General features: G+C 32.6%; 1 protein-coding gene across 1 annotated transcript; it reads right to left on the reverse strand.

Annotated features, from left to right (window-relative positions):
- Positions 1 to 6,295: 6,295 nt before the first annotated feature.
- Positions 6,296 to 21,195, reverse strand: LOC134688379 (ankyrin-1-like). The gene is made up of 5 exons (XM_063549061.1): positions 21,029 to 21,195; positions 14,683 to 14,993; positions 13,979 to 14,196; positions 11,590 to 11,905; positions 6,296 to 10,151 (listed from the first exon to the last, which is right to left on the reverse strand). Exons 2-5 carry the CDS (start codon positions 14,903 to 14,905, stop codon positions 6,538 to 6,540), a joined length of 4,371 nt encoding a protein of 1,456 aa, XP_063405131.1. The 5' UTR covers positions 14,906 to 14,993; positions 21,029 to 21,195; the 3' UTR covers positions 6,296 to 6,537.
- Between the last annotated feature and the right edge of the window lie 158 nt (positions 21,196 to 21,353).

Here is a 21,353-nt window from a genome sequence, read left to right on the forward strand (position 1 = left end):
TTTCGTTCGCTTTTTTATCTGGTACCTTTATATTTCTTCACGTTTTGATAGCTACATTATCCTTTATTCTCTACCACACCTTGAATAATGTAGTATACGCCCTTTGAAATCGGAATCCAATATACAATATATAAAATAATCGTCATGTTTTAGATTACTTCTAATTTTAACAGAAACAGGGGAGATTGGAAATTACTAAGTACGTGACGAAAATCACAAGAAATGAAAAGAAAAACTTCCTTCCCCCTGGTTACAAAATGAACATATGCTGATTTTTCATTACAGAAGTTGAAGTCAATCATGATAATCTTGCTGTTTTTCTTTGACTACGTGTGGAAGTAACAACGTCATAACAAAGATCTCGTATTTCAGTGATTAAGACAGTATTTGCTTTATCATGATTGTTATATATTTGAGGACAAACAATCAGACAATATCAACATTTTGAGTTTTTAAATGCTGTGTATATAGATAGTATATATAAATAGTTTTCCCGATTGAATTGTTTTACACTATTTGAGGGGCCCTTTATAGCTTGTTGTTCGGTGTGAGCTAAGGCTCCGTGTTGAAGGAAAACCCATAATGGTTTACTTTTATAAACTGTTATTTGGGTGGAGAGTTGTCTCATACATTGGCACTAACAACACATCTTCCTATATTTATCTATCACTACATCGATTGTTAAACGATATTTATCCACTCAAGACAGTTTAATTTTCAAATATAAAACGCGAGGCTCGACAAGCGTTTTAATCATTTAAAATTGACTGTCGATATTGAATAAATAGCGCATAGCACAAGATTTGATTGGATTAGTTTCTCTCACGATTTTGTTTATAAATGTGCAGACATGAATAATGCTAACAGATGTGAAAATCACAAAGTTAAATACTTGTTCACCAAGCATAAAAAAGGTTGCTTTACTGTCTGTTACATCACATAATTAGCAATACTATACAGTGTCTGTCGTTATTATGATAAAATAAATCTACTTTTGCACAGAATTATAGATTTATGAAAATAACGTGTCATGATAGGTTTTATGCTCAAGAAGGTTCAGGCGTGTGTGTTTTATCGCGAAAGAAGGATAAATAACGATAAAAGTGAATATTCATGATACAATTATTGAAATAAAAAACAAAAAACCCTACCTATAATTGTTCGCTTTTATATACGTTAAGAAAAACGTTTCATATAATTTTTTTTCGCAATAATATAGAAAACGCATGTTTAAATAAATCACCAGGATAGTTAGGTCTTTCCACTCTTCTGTTGAAAAAAAGGCTTAAATTGATACAGAAATAATACCAAAAGCGATCACAATATTTCATGTTTGAACATCGTAATTTTAAGAGATTTGAAATAGACATGCTTTCAAAATGCTGAAAATGTAACGTTGTATTCAAAAATATTTAATACTTAAATTTCAAATAGTACAAATCAAGTACTGTTACATACAGGTACCTAAATATTACTATAATTTTAAAGTAACAAAATAGTACTGAATATTAAAAGTAGATTTCCAGTACAACAAATTTTTGGTACAGAAATAGTACCTATGCAAAAGTAGCTGTGTAGTACCTTTGATAACTATTGCTTCCAGTAAACAATTCGCCGATATGCTTTTCGTTTGCAGTGAGCTCGGCGTGACCTGTCACGTATAAGTCCGGTGACCGCAATACGTATAGTTCTGTTATTGAAATAATTTATCTCATTATGACTGTTATAAACGTGCTCATTATCCATGCTTCTTTGTTGATTGCTTACTAAAGTTATAACAATCGGTAAATAACGGCTTCAAAACACGACAAATAATTATCTGCCATATTTTCGCATCATAACAGACCGAGAGAATGGTTTTTGACTATTATACGATAAATTATAAAAATTATGCACTGACGACAATGTTTATGATATTAACATGCATTGTTTCAAGAACAAAAATAAACATTATTTTACCAGTTTTATATTACTTCAATTGGAGAGTTTTTGTCGAAATGGCACGCGTTATTGGGGTTCCATGCCACAGAAATGAATAAATGAAGTAATTAATTAATCATGATATGTTCAGGCAAATTATCGTTATCTTCGTCAAAGGACCTCAGCAATCCCTCTACCCCTTTCTATCCTCTATTTTACCATAATAAATGCGGTAAAGGCTTTGTTCATTGTTGAAGGCCGTACGATGACCTATAGTTGTTAATGCCTGTGTCATTTTTGGTCTCTTGTGGACAGTTGTCTCATTGGCAATCATACCACATCTTCTTTTTTATAATCCTTTTTTTTATAAATAAACTGTTTTTATTTCTGAAAATAATTCTTTAAACATTTTGTTTTAAACAAAAACTTTAACACCACCATCATTTTTGTATGCAATGAATGAAGACTTGTGTTCAGCGATTAGGCAATAGTTTACCTGTCAAAGGAATCAAGAAAATATTCTGCCGTTAGAGGTATAAATCACGTGCAGTCTGTTTGACGTGTTCATCTGGATTGAGAAATGAAAATCAATGACGTAGAAATCGCTCCAAAGCTCGTAATTATGACAAACGTATGAGTGAAATCGTGCAATCAATTTTCTAAACATGCTCTCGTTAATATACGTATACGTACAAAAACATTCATGATCCGATCGGACATCAATGGCCTGTAAATGAAAGAAAATCTTTACGCCCTTAGTTCAAAAAATTAGTTTTAGATCAAGTTCAATAGGCAAAGTCATGTTGACAATTTTGACGTTTCATTGTTAAATTATCTGTTCTGACACTTTCATAGATAAAAAAACACTAGATAAAAATGTGTGCCACCTTGTAATGAAGACATGTTAGATCTAGTTGGAAACAATACAATGGAATCTTATAGGAGATATTTTCCCGGAAAAGCTTAACTTTAATGTTAATTTATTATTTTTCCAACTTTGTTCATGCTAAAGTCATAGTTTTTTTTACAATGGGTTGACATATGACCTTGTAATGTATCAATCGGAATTATCCTTTATATTCTGTATGTCCAAGTACCGAGTCAACTACTAGTAATTGAGAGATTGACGTTTTACTGTGTTCGTTTGAATGAGGCAGTTAGTTTTCTCGTTTGAATTTTTTTACATGTGTCGTTTCGAAGCCTTTTATACCAGACTATGCGGTACGGGTTTTCTTATTCTTGAAGGCCGTAATTTTTAATTTCGGTAGATGTCTTTCTATTTTTTGTGTCAATTGGTACTTTTCCCTTCGTGACGTCTATTCCCAGGATATGCCTAAAAACATCGATTAATGTGCCAAATATCAGTCATCAAAACCAATTACAAAAAGGACACATGCAGTTCTGAGTTTATGAGGAAACGAAGATTTCTGACTTGCTTTCAATTCTTGCGTACTCTTACATCATTTATGTTTTTTTTCTTTCTGTGTTATGATGATATCATTTTTACTGTCAAAGAGAGGACGGGTGTAACATATCAGGATCAATAAAACATTAGTTGAAGAAAAACAAATAATTCCATGTCCAATAAGAAAATCGAAAAAAAATGACAAAATAAAACTATACAAAAAACTATTTTTACCCAAGCAAGCTGCAGAAAACTTAGAAGCTCCACTAATGGCACAGTCAGGGTGATCATTGCCGGTTATCAGTCTTTGACAGGTTCATTTGCTGCAGTGAAAATCCAGCGACAGTGGGGCTTCGACAGTTTAAGATATTCGTGATCACATGCACGCATAAAATCAAGATGGCTTCTTTATAAAGCGATGACGTCGACATTACCCTTTTTTAAACATTTTTGTAAACGAATTCATTGGATGGTACCAATACCTTCTTGAAAAATATTCCGTACAAACTTCAAAGTTAATACAATATGGTCTTAATGTATATATTCCGGGAACTGACGTTGTTTATCATCTTTATAATTTGTTAGAGTATTCTTTCACATATCTTTGTGAATATTAGTATTACTTTTACTGTTTTTAAAATATGTGTTTGGTAATATACATAAGACGTGACTATGTACTTATACATCCCGCCATTGTGTTATTGTTATTTGATAAAAGAGGGACGAAAGATACCAAAGCGACAGTCAAACTCATAAATCTAAAACAAACTGACAACGCCATGGCTAAAAAGGAAAAAGACAAACAGACAAACAATAGTTCACATGACACAACCAAAAAACTAAAGAATAAACAACACGAACCCCACCAAAAACTAGGGGTGATCTCAGGTGCTCCGGAAGGGTAAGCAGATCCTGTTTCACATGTGGCACCCGTCGTGTTGCTTATGTGATAACAAATCCGGTAAATAGTCTAATTTGGTTGGTCACATTCATGCAAGGGAAGGTAATTGTAGTTACGAAGTAAGGGACATACCAATTGTGAAACGGTTATTCCATAACGGTCAACTAATTCGTGATGGCGTCCGTAAAATTTACGAAGGGATAATTTCAACTTCATCATTTGGAACTCTTGGTTTAATAGCTTCCTTATGAGCAGCAACCCTCTATCAAGAAAATCTTGAAGGCCGTACTTAAACCTATACTGGGTTACTTTTTAAATTGTTATTTGAATGGAGAGTTGTCTCATTTACACTCACACCCCATCTTCCTATATCTATTTGTGTATATGCCTTATGTGTGCTTTTTTTTTTATATATATATTAGTTGTTTTTGAAAATGATTCACTGTAACATTATAACACAATGTTGTCTGCTGTTCCCCTATGTTTGACATTTTTATCTAATATGATTGTTTATTTTGTTCACACACTGTTGTCAATATAAAGAAATTTGATGCAACTGTCATACAAGTGAGAGGTTCAGCTTGTAAAAGGCCAGTATCACTAAACAATCTTTAAAAAAAAAGCCTGTACTCATACAGATATATTACAGATGTTATCCATTCGTTTGATGTGTTTGAATGTTTGATTTTAACTTTTGATTAGGGGCTTTCCCTTCTGAATTTTCTAGGAGTTTGGTGTTTTTGTGCTTTTACTTTTAAAATATTAACTTCCAAGACAGCAGCATTCGAATATCAAGGAATTCTAAACCAGACAAAAGTTGTTTCCTTTTTCCTTTTCGATATTCAAATTTTGGAAATATATTGTAAGTCCAAACTGATTTTTATTTCGCAAAATTTTCGAAAACTTTTTGTTCTCGAAAAGATTTTTCCTAAAATTGTTTTCTCGAGTTTCTTTTTTTTCCGTTTCCTTATTCGGTTTCTATTTCCTTATTTGATTTTCATTTCCTTATTCGGTTTCTATTTCCTTATTCGGTTTCTATTTCCTTATTCGGTTTCCATTTCCTTATACGATTTTTTATTTTTAGAATATTTTTCAAAATTTTAATGAATATCGAAAAAAGGAAAATTGAAACATGATGAATTATGATGGAAACACAAACCCTGGAATATCGTATCAACTGATGGAGATGTTATCCATATGTCAGTGCTGTTAGAATGTTGCTACAGAGAAATGGAATGTTCACAAACTTAAAACGAATAGTATTTCTATTTGCGTAAATATAAATTTCAACCGACCCTCATTATTCATTTCTTACAAGACAGGCGAAAGATACCAGAGAGACAGTCAAACTCAAAGATCGAAAATCAACTGACAACGCCATGGCGAAAAAGAAAAAGGCAAACGACAAATAATAGTACATAAGACCGACATAGAAAACTAAAGACTAAGCAACACGAATCCCACAAAAACTGAAAATGATTTCGGTTGCTCCGGCAGGGTAAGCAGATCCTGTTCCACATGTGACATTCGTCGTGTTGGACATGTCATAACACGCCGGTATATAGTGTAATTCGGTAGGTTACTTTCGTGAAAAGGAAACGTTAATGTAGTTTATGATATCATCAGTGAAACAGATATTCCATAAGGTCAACCAACTTGTGATGGCGTCCGTAAATATTTCACCATTTGGAACTCTTGGTTAAAAACTTTCTTGTGAGCAGCAATTCTTAATCGAGAATATCATGATAGGAAAAACAAGACCGGAAATATCGCATCAATTGGGAGATATATAGTCTGAATGTAGGCGCTGCTGGAATGTGACTACATATAAATGTTATCAATTTAAAAGAAACTTGATACTGTTTGTGGCATCCTTTATTATGTTCGGTTTCGAAAATTTTATGTACTCTTAGAGACAATATGTTAAAGGTAACAGAGTTCTAAGAATGTGCACGGAAAAAAGACATGTGTACAATGAGGGTTTTTTTCAGAATTTATTCACACCGTATTCACACCACCTCTAGAAAAGGTAGCACGATTTTGATTGTTTATAAATTAACAAGTTAACCCAGCATACCAGATAAATTTATGTCATATTCATACAATTCATAAAAAAAAACTGTTTTACTTTTACTGCTGAATTCTATGAAAGAAGGATTGTATATAACATGTATAACATGATAAAACATAATCAGGCCTACATATAATATCATCGTTTCAGTCTGTGGTTTATACTGATAAATCGATCAGTTTCTTAGCTTCACATCGGAACCCGATAAACAGAGTTTGTATATATCATATTTACAATGTATTACACAATTCTTTCATAAAGGATAGTAATGTACATATTGATTAAATGCAGCATATCATTATAACCTTTACTTCGCACAATATCTAATGGGGAGACACCATCAAAATTTCTTTTCAAATCAGCCCCTTTCTTCAATAATTCCTCAACCATTTCAATGTTACCATTAAAACATGCTGCATGCAAAGCCGTTGTGCCATCACAGATGCAAAGGTTAACATCTGCCTTTTTGTTGAGTATTATTTTTACACTTTCTATATCGTTGTATGCACACGCTAAATAAAGAGGAAAATATCCAGTATTGGTAATGTTATTGATATCCAAACTATTAAAAACGGTCACGTATTTGTTAAGCAAGTGCAATATATTCGAATGTCCTTTATAAAGAGCGATATCTAAGGGCGAAATTCCATACATGTTACTGTTCATCGCCGCTCCATTTTTTAACAATTCTTCCACAACTTTTACGTTACCTTCTCTACACGACGCAAATAGTGGTGTTGAGCCGTTAGCCATGGCGATGTTAACGTTAGCATGTTTATTCAATAATAATTTAACTATATTAAAATACCCCTTTTGACAGGATAGATATAAAGGCGTCATATCGTTTTGAGAACACATATTTATGTCTGCATTACTTTCTGCTAAGATTTTCACTGTGTCCTCATGACCCTCTTTACATGCTATGAATAGAGGAGAAATTCCTTCGCCTGCGCATTTATTTGTATCTGCCTTGACTTCAAGTAACATTTTAACAATATTTGTATGTCCTTTTGAGCTAGCAATTAAAAGTGGCGATGCCCCCGCATTTGTGCACATTTCAGGGTCTGCATTGTACAGAAGCAATATGGTAACGACACTTGTGTATCCTTTTTGGCAGGCTATAAAAAGAGGTGAGCCGCCTATATTGTTTGTTAGATTTATATCAGCATTATGCTGAAGTAAAGAAACCACAATGTCGTCATGGCAAAATTTGCAAGCTGTATAAAGTGGTGAATCACCATCGCTCTGACATTTGTTAACGTCTGCCGTTTTATCTAATAGGATATTCACTATTTCCGTGTTCCCATGCTGGCATGCTATAAAAAGTGGAGATTGTCCATCATCTCTGCACTTATGAAGATTTACTCTCTTCTCAAGTAAAAGTTGAACAATTTCAATATGTCCTTGCTGGGAAGCCATAAATAGAGGAGACGTGCCATCATGCATACACAGGTCTATATCTGAATTGTTTTTTAGCAATAAATAAACTATATCTGTGTGTCCTTTTTCACAAGCTACAACAAGAGGAGACGATCCGATATTGTTTTGTTTGTGAATATTGGCTTCGTTGTCCAATAGTAGTTTTACGACCGCAAACTGTCCTTCTTGGCAAGCCAATAAAAGTGGCGAAGTACCAGTATTCATACATTTGTTTACTTTCGCATTGTTTTTCAGCAGCATATCTACAATCTTGGAATGGCCCATTTCGATGGCGACTAGCAAAGGCGATTCACCACTCGGTTTGCATATGTTTACATCCGATTTGCTTGTAAGAAGTTTATTGACTATGTTGCCGTATCCGTTCTGACATGCTATGAATAGAGGTGATATATTTCCATCAATGCATTTGTTTATATCTACTTGATGTTCTATCAAAATCGATACGATGTTTGCAAACCCATTCTGACATGATAAATATAGAGGTGATATATGCGCATCATTGCATTTGTTTATATCTACCTGATGATCTATCAAAATCTTTATGATTTTGTCACACCCATACTGACACGCAGCGAGAAAAAGGGAAGTGTTATCGTTGTAACATGTATTAACGTCTGCATTATTATTTACTAACAATTCCACGATTTCAACATGACCTTTTTGAATAGCCATGCCTAACACAGTTTGATTGTCAATATTACAATAATTGTTAATATCAGCATTTTTGTCAAGCAACATCTTAACAATTTCAACATGTCCAATTTCACAGGCTGTAAACAAGGCTGAAGTGCCATTTTCTCTACATTTATTTATATCTATATTTTGTTCCATTAAAATGTTGACAATTTCGATATGCCCATCATGACAGGCTCTGTACAGAGGGGACATTCCGGTTTTGTCGCATTTATTGACGTCTACGTTATTATCTACTAGCATTTTTACTATTTCTGTATGACCGTGCATACATGCAGTATATAAAGCTGATGTACCAAATTTTGTTGTACAATTATTAATATCTGCGTTTAAATTTAGCAATAATCTTAATATTTCAGTACTACCAATATAACAAGCTACAATTGAAGGAAATACGCCATCATTATTACACTCATTTACATCTGTGTTTTGACTAATGCACCATTTCACAAAGTTAATGTCCCCGGTCCAGCAACAGTTTATCAATACAGTATCGAAATAGCCTGTATTATATGTATGTGCTAATTTGTTCTGTAACGTTGGATTTAAACCCTGAAGATAGGTTAAAAAGGTATGTCTAAAGTCCAGTGATTTCATGTTTTTGTTATGTAGTACACATGATACCTCACCATTTGTCCAGTCCTCAAATAGTCTTTCTAAATACATCATTTCGCAATCCGGCGGAATTGCAATAAGAAATTCATCTAATTCTTCTTGATCTTCAAATGAAAATCTTTCTGCAATTAAATACTTGTTTGCATTTCTAATTAAACATTTTATCATTTTTTTTCCAAAATAGCATGCAAGGAAATCAAATAACTTATCATGCAAAATACGATAAAATGTTTCGTCCTTTTTAACAAATGTATCTATAAGTGAATCTAACTCGTCTTTGACAAACAATATTGGTGTGCCCCTACTAAGCTTGCATTCCTCGAATGTATTCTTGAAAATATGTTTTACTTTTTTATCCACATCAGTACTTAAATACAATTGAGGTAATTTGTTATTAAACAAAACACAAAGAGCCAGAGCACAATATTTTGTGTAATTACCATTTAAGAACATTCTGTCTAATTCCGATTCGTATACCTGAAATGGATTCTCGAAAAAATCTATAATGTTTGTTGATTTATTCTCGTGATATAAGCGACAAAGAAGAGGGAAAAAATCAAATGCGTCATGCAATTCGCATATTTTTGATGCATCTGCTTTCAAATATAGTTCGGCTATATCTTGTTTTTCCCTTCCTGTCAACATGGTTTCATCGGACATCAAGTTGCAAACACTTAACTTAAACACAGACATTCTTTCGAATTTAGCGTCATTAAAAATCTGGAGTCTACATGCTGCGATTATCTTACAGTTGCCCTCATCTAAAAGTATTTTAATATCTTTTAATATCACACTCCATCTTTCCAACCGTTCATTGTCTAAGGAAAATGTGCCACAAATATCGTCAATCACAAATAGTGACTTACTACTTTTGTTGTAGAAGTTTATTATTTCATACGGATCTGAGACAGGTAGAACATCATAATCTTTTTCTGCCATAAGCAACGCTATATGTCTGATAGCAGATGTCTTTCCAACACCAGAACTTGCAATAACTGTAACACAGCTTTCGTTGGAAAGAAGTTCAACAATATGTTTATCAGCACGAGTTTCAATATGCATCTCATCACCTTTCTTCCACGCTTTTATTTTATTTTCAATTTGTACTAAAAAAAATAACAATGATGATGTATACACTCTTTAAAAAAAATCAAATCGTTACAATTGATAAAGAGTTAAGTTAGAAGTCGTGTGCATGTCGTATTTTTTTAATTTTTTACAAATGTTTCAAATTGGTAATAAAAATATACAAATTTACAAACTAAAGAGGACTTGGTGTTATCGAACTGTTCGTTTGGGTTAAGAATGGCGTATCAAATGAAATATTAAATAACCTTTTGGTACATGTATCTGGAATAAATATATTCTGTTACTGCTTACTTATGATACTGTAAATAATTCGATGAAAAAACTGGATGCCTGATGACAGATTTATTATTGAAGATGTTATTTGAAGGTCCCTCAATGTGTCAAAAATTGCATACACGACTAATTTGTTAATTACAGTACTTATACAAATATTCGGTAAATAGGAAGTCAAGGATTGATAGAGCTTCAGCCACATTATATGTTATAGCATGTCCAATTGAAGTCTGATAACAAATTTAAGGTCTATGATATGCAGTTCATGAGGGGAAAAAAACCTACAAATATTTCATACATGTCCATATTGAGTTCGAATATATAAGTAATTTGAAAATAGGAAGATAAAGATTGTTTAACCTGTGGTCTGTTGCTTTTGAGATCAATGTGACAGACATTTTATTGTACAGACGGAAATACTGACGGTCAGATATGGTTAAACAGTGCACTTCTACTTCGAGGCGAATGTATAACTAGACTAAGTACCCTAATAACACTCTTTGAAAGATTTTGTCAATTCAAATTATTAACCTGACCGAAAAGAACAGAACACATAAATGATATACTTAAGTGCAACGGGCGGTTAATTGTGAAAACTAGAACGTTTGTCGAATTATGAAAAAAAACACATGCATTCGTCAATAGTAAGATACTTCATTTGTATATCTATTTAGGGCATTCTTCTTATACAAAACAATTTCTATTCTACAATTTACCGCCTCAACTCACTAAGCCTTTATGCCAAATACACTTATTTCATATCTTTTTTGAATTTTTGGTCATCAATGATCAATCGATATTGATTTTGCCCTTAATCTTTTTTAATTCGTGCGTAACCGATGATTTAGACGTAACACCCATTTGACAAACAAGCTTACATGCCTGATATTTCTACTGGATCTTTGGGTGTTGTTTTTTGTATATGTTGACAATTATTCCATGTAAAAGCAAATTTATACCATATGGAGGCATAAACTGCTTACATTCTCTTCACTTGCAATCGTACCACATCTCCTTATTTTTATGTTTGATCTGAATTCGTTTCAAAAGAGTAAACTAATATATGGAGCAAACAAGGACACAGCAATACGTCCATATAAATTTTAAATAATGCTTAACATTATCTTGATTTTGTTAACATTAAACAAATAGAAGAATATCTAACCCCTAATATAAACCTACCTCTCCTATTCCACGGCACTGCATCTTCAAAAGCCTTATTTAAACGTAGAACGTCCTGACTCACAGTTTCATGTTCTTTCCTTAAGTTTCCATGGATTTGTATCAAAGATTCATGTTTTTCATGTAGGGAATCTGTCAGTGTTTTCAAGAAGTCCTTTGCTAGTCGTAAGTTGTCCGCTTTGAGTCTTATTTCTTGTACTTCATTAATCGTCTGCTTCATGTCCACTATAATTTGTTGATTATCTTGATCAAGGATTTTACTTTTTAAAAATTCACATTCTCTGTAAAGCGAGTCACCTCCTAATCTATAAACTGCCTACAATAAATATAGATAATTTACGATATCTTTGAACTCATTATATCCTCCTCGTCTTAACGGAAATAAGACATCGAGAAACTAGTATCTCGGTTGTTTTTGAATGTATTTGTTATGTACTCTTTGTGATCTTTCATGTCATACGCTTTTTGCACTTAATGATCCTGTCCAGCTACAACTTAGAGATCAGATCGGAAGTATGATATTTGTTATGTGGACAAATTTCATTTGATATGCGGCAACACCTTCTTCTGGAAAGTTTGATTTATTTACCTTTAATAACCCCATCCAACTCATTTAAGAGATACCAGAATCTGATATTTGAAATATATACACTACCACCTTTCATTTGATATGCACCAAACTTTACTTCTAAGACATTTTATTGTTTGGACTAAAGCTTTATGAACAACTAGTTGATATGATATAACTTTATCATCTTAAAAGTTTTAGTTTCTTATACTTAATAACCCACGTTCTCTTTAGGGTTAGAAATTGGATTTTAAATTGTCATTTGTGATAGAGCTCATTCAGACGTTCATTTTGATATGTCATATGACCCCATTTTGCTAAGTCCATGTGAATTGTTGTGAATTTATTGTGAATATCAATTGCATAAATAGGTATTATAAAACTTACAAGGTCACGATAAAACATAAAAAATTCAAGCTGCTTTTATCTTTGTTTTCCATTAATGGTATTTGATACTTGAAATATTTTTGGTATTAAGTCAAACATATAACCATATCAAACTTTAAATTTCTGAAAATTGCAGGTGGTGTACCTAATCGATTCAGAAATATAGGCCCCCGCTAAAAATATTATTACTGCAATATCTCTAAAACGACAGTTAAGATGGTCTGCATATGAAGGGCAATACTGTCTAAAAATGTAAGGGGATTTTTCAGAGCACAATGAATAGCAAATATATATGATACAGTACCAAAAGAGGGGCGAAAGATACCAGAGGGACAGATAACCAACAAACTAGAATAACAGAAGACCTAGAGACATGTATCAAATATGGAAATCATGTCGTAGGTATAACAACAAACGTTATTAAAAACGATTTTACCCTTTATGCAAAAACAAAACACTGTTCACATTTCCAACTTGCTTTCAAAAGTGTTACTAAAATTCATTTCAAGTACATTGATAAGGTTCAAAATTTTGTATTAGATAATTCTAATGATTTACCAAGGACGTATTATATCTTTATAAGTGGGTTGATCGAATAGTTCTAGAACAATATACTTTTTCAAGCTAACAATAGCATTCATTCAGCATAGAACGTAATAAAAAGATTTATTCGTCTAACATCAATTTATGCATTACACTCCTGTCGATAGCGTTACATATTGCAATGGGATATATTACAATCATTGCATCTATAATATAGTACTTCATAGCGTGATCGCCACGAGTTCGGAAGGTTTTAAATTCGACCCACGCTAGGTCAAAGATCTATAGAAGTAGTTGCTGGATTTCCGACAATAACAAGACATTTGTTTTTCAGGACAAAAACTTGTTGGCTTAAAATAAAACAATACGTCAGAGAAGGGTAATTGGTGGAATGTTTAAAGCAAACACCCGGAGAAGCTTGGCTTTCTGAATGGTATTGTAACAAGCCAGGAATTAAAATAACTATATAGAATATTGTGAAAATAAAGTAAAACCTGGACGTTGAAAAGATACAAAATTATCCTTGAAATACAGTGTCAGTTGAAAACATTTGGCTATTATTTTATGGCCCTTTAAGACTAATTGCCCGTAAAAAAAAATGCACGGGTTGATTTTTTTTTCTTCCGTGGCTTTCACATATTTGACTTTGATTGTTCCGGATAAACGTAAATCCAGAAACGCGCCTCAGGTAAAATTTTGAAAATGTTGTTAACATTTAGGGCCTGTAATGGACTATCTTCCATCTTAATTCAACCGTGGAGTTCGGTATTTTTTTATTTGAGTTAAACAGGTTTCTTGGAGGAGCTCCCTAAAATGACAGTGGTTTTTTTTTTCTTTACTTTCAGTTTTTCGGTGTTTGTTTTGACTTTCATGGCATAAGTCCAAACTTACATTACATGTATCCTCCCAAACATCTTTAAAGACAGTGTTGTTCATCTTAACATCTTCTAAATAGGCAAAATAATTCCTGTAATATTTTATCCTTGCTATGTCTGCACCATGTGTTTTGTCCGTTGCTGAAGGTAATTTTCCATCAGTCGATATTTCAATAGAAGTAAGATGTCCTAATAGAGTTATCATCAATGTTATGTCAAAGTTTCGTGATTCACCTATTCATATAAATAAAGAATATAAGTCATGGCAAAAAAACAACTAAATTTGGTCAAGAAATAAGCAATTTATACAAAGTTGTAGAAAAGTTTGGTTACTGGTCCCTTTTATTCTAACCACCTAAAACAATCGCTACCTTCCGTTGTTGGTATGACACCTCGTGGTACAATTCCATTAGGATCCATTGACTTATACTGAAGTACTTGTCCGGAAACAAGAACATTCCTGGATTTTTTTTTGTCCCTTTTTGACACTCACTTGACAGTTTCGGCCATTTAGACTTGAATTGTTTAAACAACTCAGTTAAAGTATATACAATTAATAGAAAATTGAAAAATCAGCAAATTTGTTAAGTTATAAATAATGTTCATTGAGTTAGCATTCATCACATAGAGAAACAAGGCTTCGGTTCTCTGTCTTTCTAAGATAGATCAAGACTAGGGCTTGTGTTTTTATATGCAACATTTCTTTATAAAGAAACTTACTATTTTTGCCACATTCAGGAAAGAGAAGACTCCAATGAGACTCATTAATTTTCTTCTTTGATTTAAGTTCTAACAGTTTATTATATCCTCTCTTTAACATTAAATTCAAATCAGGAGGATGGAATTGTTCATCAAATAGTGAACGAACAGCTCTTGGTGAGACTCCCGTCAGCAACAAACCCATTCTGACGTAGTTGTCTTCTTCTTCAGACATATTTGTCATTTTTAAACAATGGTCATTCGTCTACAGCACTTCAGAGTAGAGATAAGAGGGTATATACAATGTTTGTATTCATTCAGTCCTGAAATTCCTGTAAGAAATAAAAGATACAATTCTCTTCTCCAAAAACTATTAAAGCCATTAAATGTAGAATTGGTACAACTAAGTAACTGCTAATCTACAAAGTGTTTCAATTGGGTGTTTATAGTTTCCAAACCGATAAAAAAAACGTTTTTTATGAAATAGCTCATTTGGGACCTCTGAACACCTTTTTTATCGTTTTGTTAACATCAATTTGTCATTTGTCGGCTACCAGAAACCAATGAACGTTACGTGTTTGGCCATTTTCTGCTTGCGCTTATATTATAGATTGTAACACTAAACTTTTTATAAATAGAATGGAAACGGGAAATGTGTCAAATAGACAACAACACAATTCAATGCCACCACTTAGTCTTCAACGCACCGGAAAACTCCAACACCCGAAGGCGGGTTTTTTCAGGGCCCTGAACAATAGTGTATACGTGTTCAGCGAAATGAACGTCATTGTAAACTTAAGAAATAATTCATTCATGTCATGCTCTATGCTCATTTTAAAATGGGTAGGCATTATATTTGTCGATATTTTACACTGAGCGTTAGCGAGGTGTAAAATGTTGTCAAATATAATGCCTACCCATGTTAAAATGAGCATAGGGCATGACATGAAGGAATTATAAAAGTTTATGTAAGCTACTTGAATGTATATATTTTATAGGATAACGATGGAAATAACTTTAATATAAACAGTAAATTTGTGCGCATGTGTCAAACATAGTTTGTGCTCATTAGAACACGGCTTTGTTTACAAAGATTAATAATGACGTCATATTAGAATCCAAAACATATAAAAGAAACCACAATTTAAAAAAAAACCACACACACAAGACTAACAAAGGCTAGAGGTTCCAGAGTTGGGACAGGCGCAAAGTAATATTATCTTAAAAGTATGCGTACATGTTGTACACTTTACTACCAGGTTAGGGGTTTTATGTCATGTAGATCATCGTATATAAAATATTCATTAATTTGATACGTTTTAAGTGTCAGCAGATAGTGTCTATCCGGAAAACACTTCAGACATATTGATTTTCACAAAAGTACATGAACTACAATTCGGTGCGTCTATTCTACACAGGATATACATACTTTTTTAAATTGGTATCATGCATTATGTTATGATTTAATCAACAAAAGGAAATGATAGGCAGTCTGAAAACTTCACCAGGATTATAACACAGAAAGAAAATAATGAAACGGACCAAGCAAATATGTTTAAACCCGGCCACAATATTCTGTATGTGTCTGTCCCAGGTAAAGAGCCTGTTATTCAGTGTTTGTCATTTGTTGCTGTATATCATATGTTTTGTACATAAATCAGGCCAATTACTGTCTTGTTTAAATTGTTTAAGATTTGTTATTTCGGGTTACAGCTGACAATTCGGTTTTGGTTATGCTTATTGTTGAAAGCCGTTCAGTCGTTCAGTGACAAACAGTTGTTGCGTTGTTTCAGAGAAGTTACAATGGAAGTTTTACGAAATTATAGTGACATAACCAAGACTGACAATGTAACAGACAGACTGACGGACTGGTCAAAACTGTGGTACATGAGCTGTACACTAACATCAGCTGCTTGATTAGTGTGCGCATGTGCAATCCATTGTGATTTCAAGTAATGTGCTAGATGCTTGATAAGGTCTCATTTGACCAACTTTTCCACAACTAGTTATTATTGAAAAAAAACATATTTTTTTGATAGAAGAAGTGTAATACAATTCAAACATAGCCAGATGTACAATAAAAACTAGGATGTCAATTCGGTGACGATTTTCTAATCGAGAACTCATTAGTTTTACCAAGCTATACTCCAATAAATCAAATTGGAAACACAAAATTATAACAATTTTACGCATGATGGGTCGTTGTCTTAAAGAAACGTAAACCCCTCAGAAGAATTACAAAGGAATAAATAGTATTCCAAGAAATTTCATTCCATAATAAATAGGTTATTACTGCATGCACTTATTATGTAAACTGACAAAAAACTAATTAACTAATCAACAATCATCTATAGAAAACTGTTTACTAAAACAACAGTATTTGTAAATCGTAAAAACATATCTAATTATAATCAAACGTGTGATGATAAGCACTCTCTGATGCCTTTTCACCATTTCTAAGGGTCGACACAGAGTGCAAAGAATTTGTTTTTTAACCAAAAAAAATCTAATCAACTTTTTCTGGGACGAGTCGACTTCTCGACTTTATTGAATAATTAACAGTCCTGGTAATGAAAGTATTTTCTCTGACAGTACATATTTAGTACACGGAATACGACAATTACTTAATGTGTGGAAAGGCAATAAGTTTAGTTATACGGATGGATGAAGGCGAAAATGATATACATAAATTTCTTTAAGGGTTTGTAATGATCTATGAAGTCCATCAAGTACTAGAGAACTTTAGACGTGCCTCTTTTAAAAAACAATTCAAACGAGAAAACTGACCTCCTGATTTATGTACAAAACTATCAACGAAAAACAAATATAACATACCGCAACAAAAAACAACCATTGAATTACAGGCTCCTGACTTGGGATATTGACAAACCTTATGTGGCGGGGTTCGTCTAGTTTTCTCGTGCCATTTTATCTAAATTGGTTGATTAATAACAATAAACAGAACAATAACTTCGGTTGTAAAGGTTGACACAAAAGGACATGTTCTATCTGTCATTTCTTGTTATTCTTCTGATAAATATATTAAAGTCATAAGAAAGGAGTGAGTGGTGAAAAATAATGTGTATTCAATTCTTGAACCAATGCATGTATATATTATAAACTTAGTCCTTTGTGCAGGATTTTCTCATTTTTTTACGCAAAAATATCGTATAATCGTCAATTATTTTTCTCTCTGTCTGTTATGATTTAACAAATATGGCTGCTCATTAAATGCCGTGTTTTGAAGTCGAAGTTAACCGATTGTCACCGTATAGTAAACAAATAACAAAAAGCATGGGTATTGAGCACGTGTTTAACATGTACAATCAGATAATTGTTTACTTTAATGACAGATCCATGCGTATAGCGATCACCGGATTTTTACGAGGAGGGTTACGCTCAGGTCACTATGCATACGGAAAATATGTCGACGAAGGAAGCAATTTAAAATAAGTAAACTTCTTCTAAATGTGGACACATTAAAGAATTTTCCTCAGAAAAAAGTATATGTACATAAGTTGTATAATAGAAACTATCCATTTAGTTATAAAAAAACATATGCCTATTTTTTTTTAATTTGAGTTTTCTTATGACTTTAAAGGTCAAAACATTTGTTTCACTATTTAAACTTAAAGTTCAATGCCTTTTATAAGCATTTTTGTTTTCTTTTTTGTAGTTTATACATTTTGATTTTAAATCATGAGATAATTTACAGCATCAATTTAAGTGTAATGTTTGTACCATTTTCAAATTAATCATATTTGAAAACAGTCTACTGTCTACCTGTAAACAGGTGAAAATCCTCTTCATAATATATCTTATACATTCTCTTTTCGTGGTTATGAAGATAACTTTATTATTATAAATAGTTATCAAAGATACCAGGATTATAATTAAGTACGCCAGACGCGCGTTTCGCCTATATTAGAATCAAAATAGTTATAAAGCCAAACAAGTACAAATTGAAGAGGATTGACGACCCAAAATTATCAACAGTCAAGATATAGACAACAACGTTTGTTATTCCCTTAATTTACCTCTTTTGTTTTTAAAATGCAGATGCTAACATTCCTACATTGACTTATAACTAAAAGCGATGAACAATTATTTGTAAACGATCTTTGAACTTCCGTTTCCTGTTTGTTCACATTAAAATAAAACTTGCTAAAACAAAATGACATCATGTGTGTATGCTTTCAATATCACTTTCAAACTCCATACATATTCCATACATATTCTCATATAGTCCATTAAATAAACAATGTTGACCCGCTCACCATATAAAAAACAAGATGCTCCGCAGGGCGCAGCTTTATACGACCGCAGAGGTTGAACCCTGAACAGTTGGGGCAAGTACGGACACAACATTCAAGCTTGATTCAGCTCTAAATTTGAATTGTGATTAAATAGTTGACACAGCATAGGTTTCTGACACAGAATGAATGTGGTCTAATAAAATTAAAACTTTTGTTTTGCCTTTGAGCAATTCACTATGCTGTTGAATATTAATCCTCTCAAAAAAATGTTTGAAGAAATTTTCTTTTTATTTATGAAATTTCAAATCAGAAAAATGGAACCCCCCCCCCCCTTTTTTTTTCACATCCCCTTTTCCTTTATTCCAAAACCACCGATCTCAATTCAAATTTCTAATGGAGTTTGCAACAATAATTACTCATTTAAATACATCATAAAATATTAAAATGTAAAAAAAAGTGCTTGTTATCACTGAATGGTAAAGATTGTTTTAATTTAGCAGTTGGTAGTAAAAGTGAATATACATTGTATATTGTATAAAACAATGATTTAAGTTGATTCAACTACTATTCTGGACAAAGAAAGATAACTCCAATTGAAATTGTGCAATTAGATATTTCTTGCTATTGCGCAATACTGTGCAATTGAAAATACTTGCTATTGCACAATACTGTGCAATTGAAGATTTCTTGCTATTACACAATACTGTGCAATTGAAGATTTCTGGTTATTTCTGAGTACTGTGCAATTGAAAATTGCTTGCTATTGCACAATACTTAATATAATAATCTTGAATCCTGATTTGGACCCACTTGAAAACTGGGCCCATAATCAAAAATCTAGGTACATGTTTGGATTCAGCATATCAAAGAATCCCAAGAATTCAATTTTTGTTAAAATCAAACTTAGTTTAATTTTGGACCCTTTGGACCTTAATGTAGACCAATTTGAAAACAGGGCCAAAAATTAAGAATCTACATACATAGTTAGATTTGGCATATCAAAGAACCCCATTTCTTCAATTTTTGATGAAATCAAACAAAGTTTAATTTTGGACCCCAATTTGGACTAACTTGAAAACTGGACCAATAATCAAAAATCTAAGTACATTTTTAGATTCAGCATATCAAAGAATCCCAAGGTTTCAATTTTTGTCAAAATCAAACTAAGTTTAATTTTGGACCCTTTGGACCTTCATGTAGACCAATTTGAAAACGGGACCAAAAATTAAGAATCTACATACACAGTTAGATTCGGCATATCAAAGAACCCCAATTATTCAATTTTTGATGAAATCAATCAAAGTTTAATCTTGGACCCTTTGGGCCCCTTATTCCTAAACTGTTCGGACCTAAACTCCCAAAATCAATAACAACCTTCCTTTTTTGGTCATAAACTTGTGTTCAAATTTCATTGATTTCTATTTACTTAAACTAAAGTTATTGTGCGAAAACCAAGAAAATGCTTATTTTGGCCCTTTTTGGCCCCTAATTCCTAAAATGTTGGGATCAAAACTCACAAAATCAATCCCAACCTTCCTTTTGTGGTCATAAACCTTGTGTTAAAATTTCATAGATTTCTATTCACTTTTACTAAAGTTAGAGTGCGAAAACTAAAAGTATTCGGACGACGACGGCGACGACGACGACGGCGACGACGACGACGCCGACGACGACGACGCAGACGACGACGCCGACGACGACGACGCAGACGACGACGCCAACGTGATAGCAATATACGACGAAAAAAATTTCAATTTTTGCGGTCGTATAGAAACCACTTAAAATAAAGTAGAATAACTTTGTAGTATCGTTATAACTACACACAAATGTCTCATTGATATGTTACAGATTTAAAAGAGAGCATTTGTTCTGCCAAGGAATATATGATTGTTTGTATGATATTTAATAAAACATCTGACACGCATTGATATATAATAAGTAATGATGAAACTTGAATTTAACTTTTTTATCTGCATGCCGTCAATTATTAAAAAATATTACTTATATTTCTTCCGAAACTTCTAGCAATCTTTTCATGTCATTTCATTGTTCATTTACTTGACTAGGATTATATTTGAATACCGTCAGATAATGATAAGAAACTTGTTTACCTTTTTTGTTTATCGTATAATCCTCCAAAACATGATCAATGAAATATAAAATAATAGTGTGCTGTGATCTACCTTACAATTTTTACTGATGATTCATCCTAATTTCAGTAGAATAGGATGATATACAGATAAGGTCTATGTAAGGGGTAAACATGAAATATTTGCACAATGGTTAAAATACTCTAAAACGTGTTTATTCTTGGCTTTAACAAATATCTTCATTAAGGTAGCACAATACAAAGATTCGTTTACTTCCCATCACTAACCTTTGAAATGCTGTAACTTTCTTATGAATGAATAGAAAATAACAAAAGAGGTATATACA

Source organism: Mytilus trossulus, chromosome 10, assembly GCF_036588685.1.
Source record: "Mytilus trossulus isolate FHL-02 chromosome 10, PNRI_Mtr1.1.1.hap1, whole genome shotgun sequence".
Classification (NCBI taxonomy): domain Eukaryota; kingdom Metazoa; phylum Mollusca; class Bivalvia; order Mytilida; family Mytilidae; genus Mytilus; species Mytilus trossulus.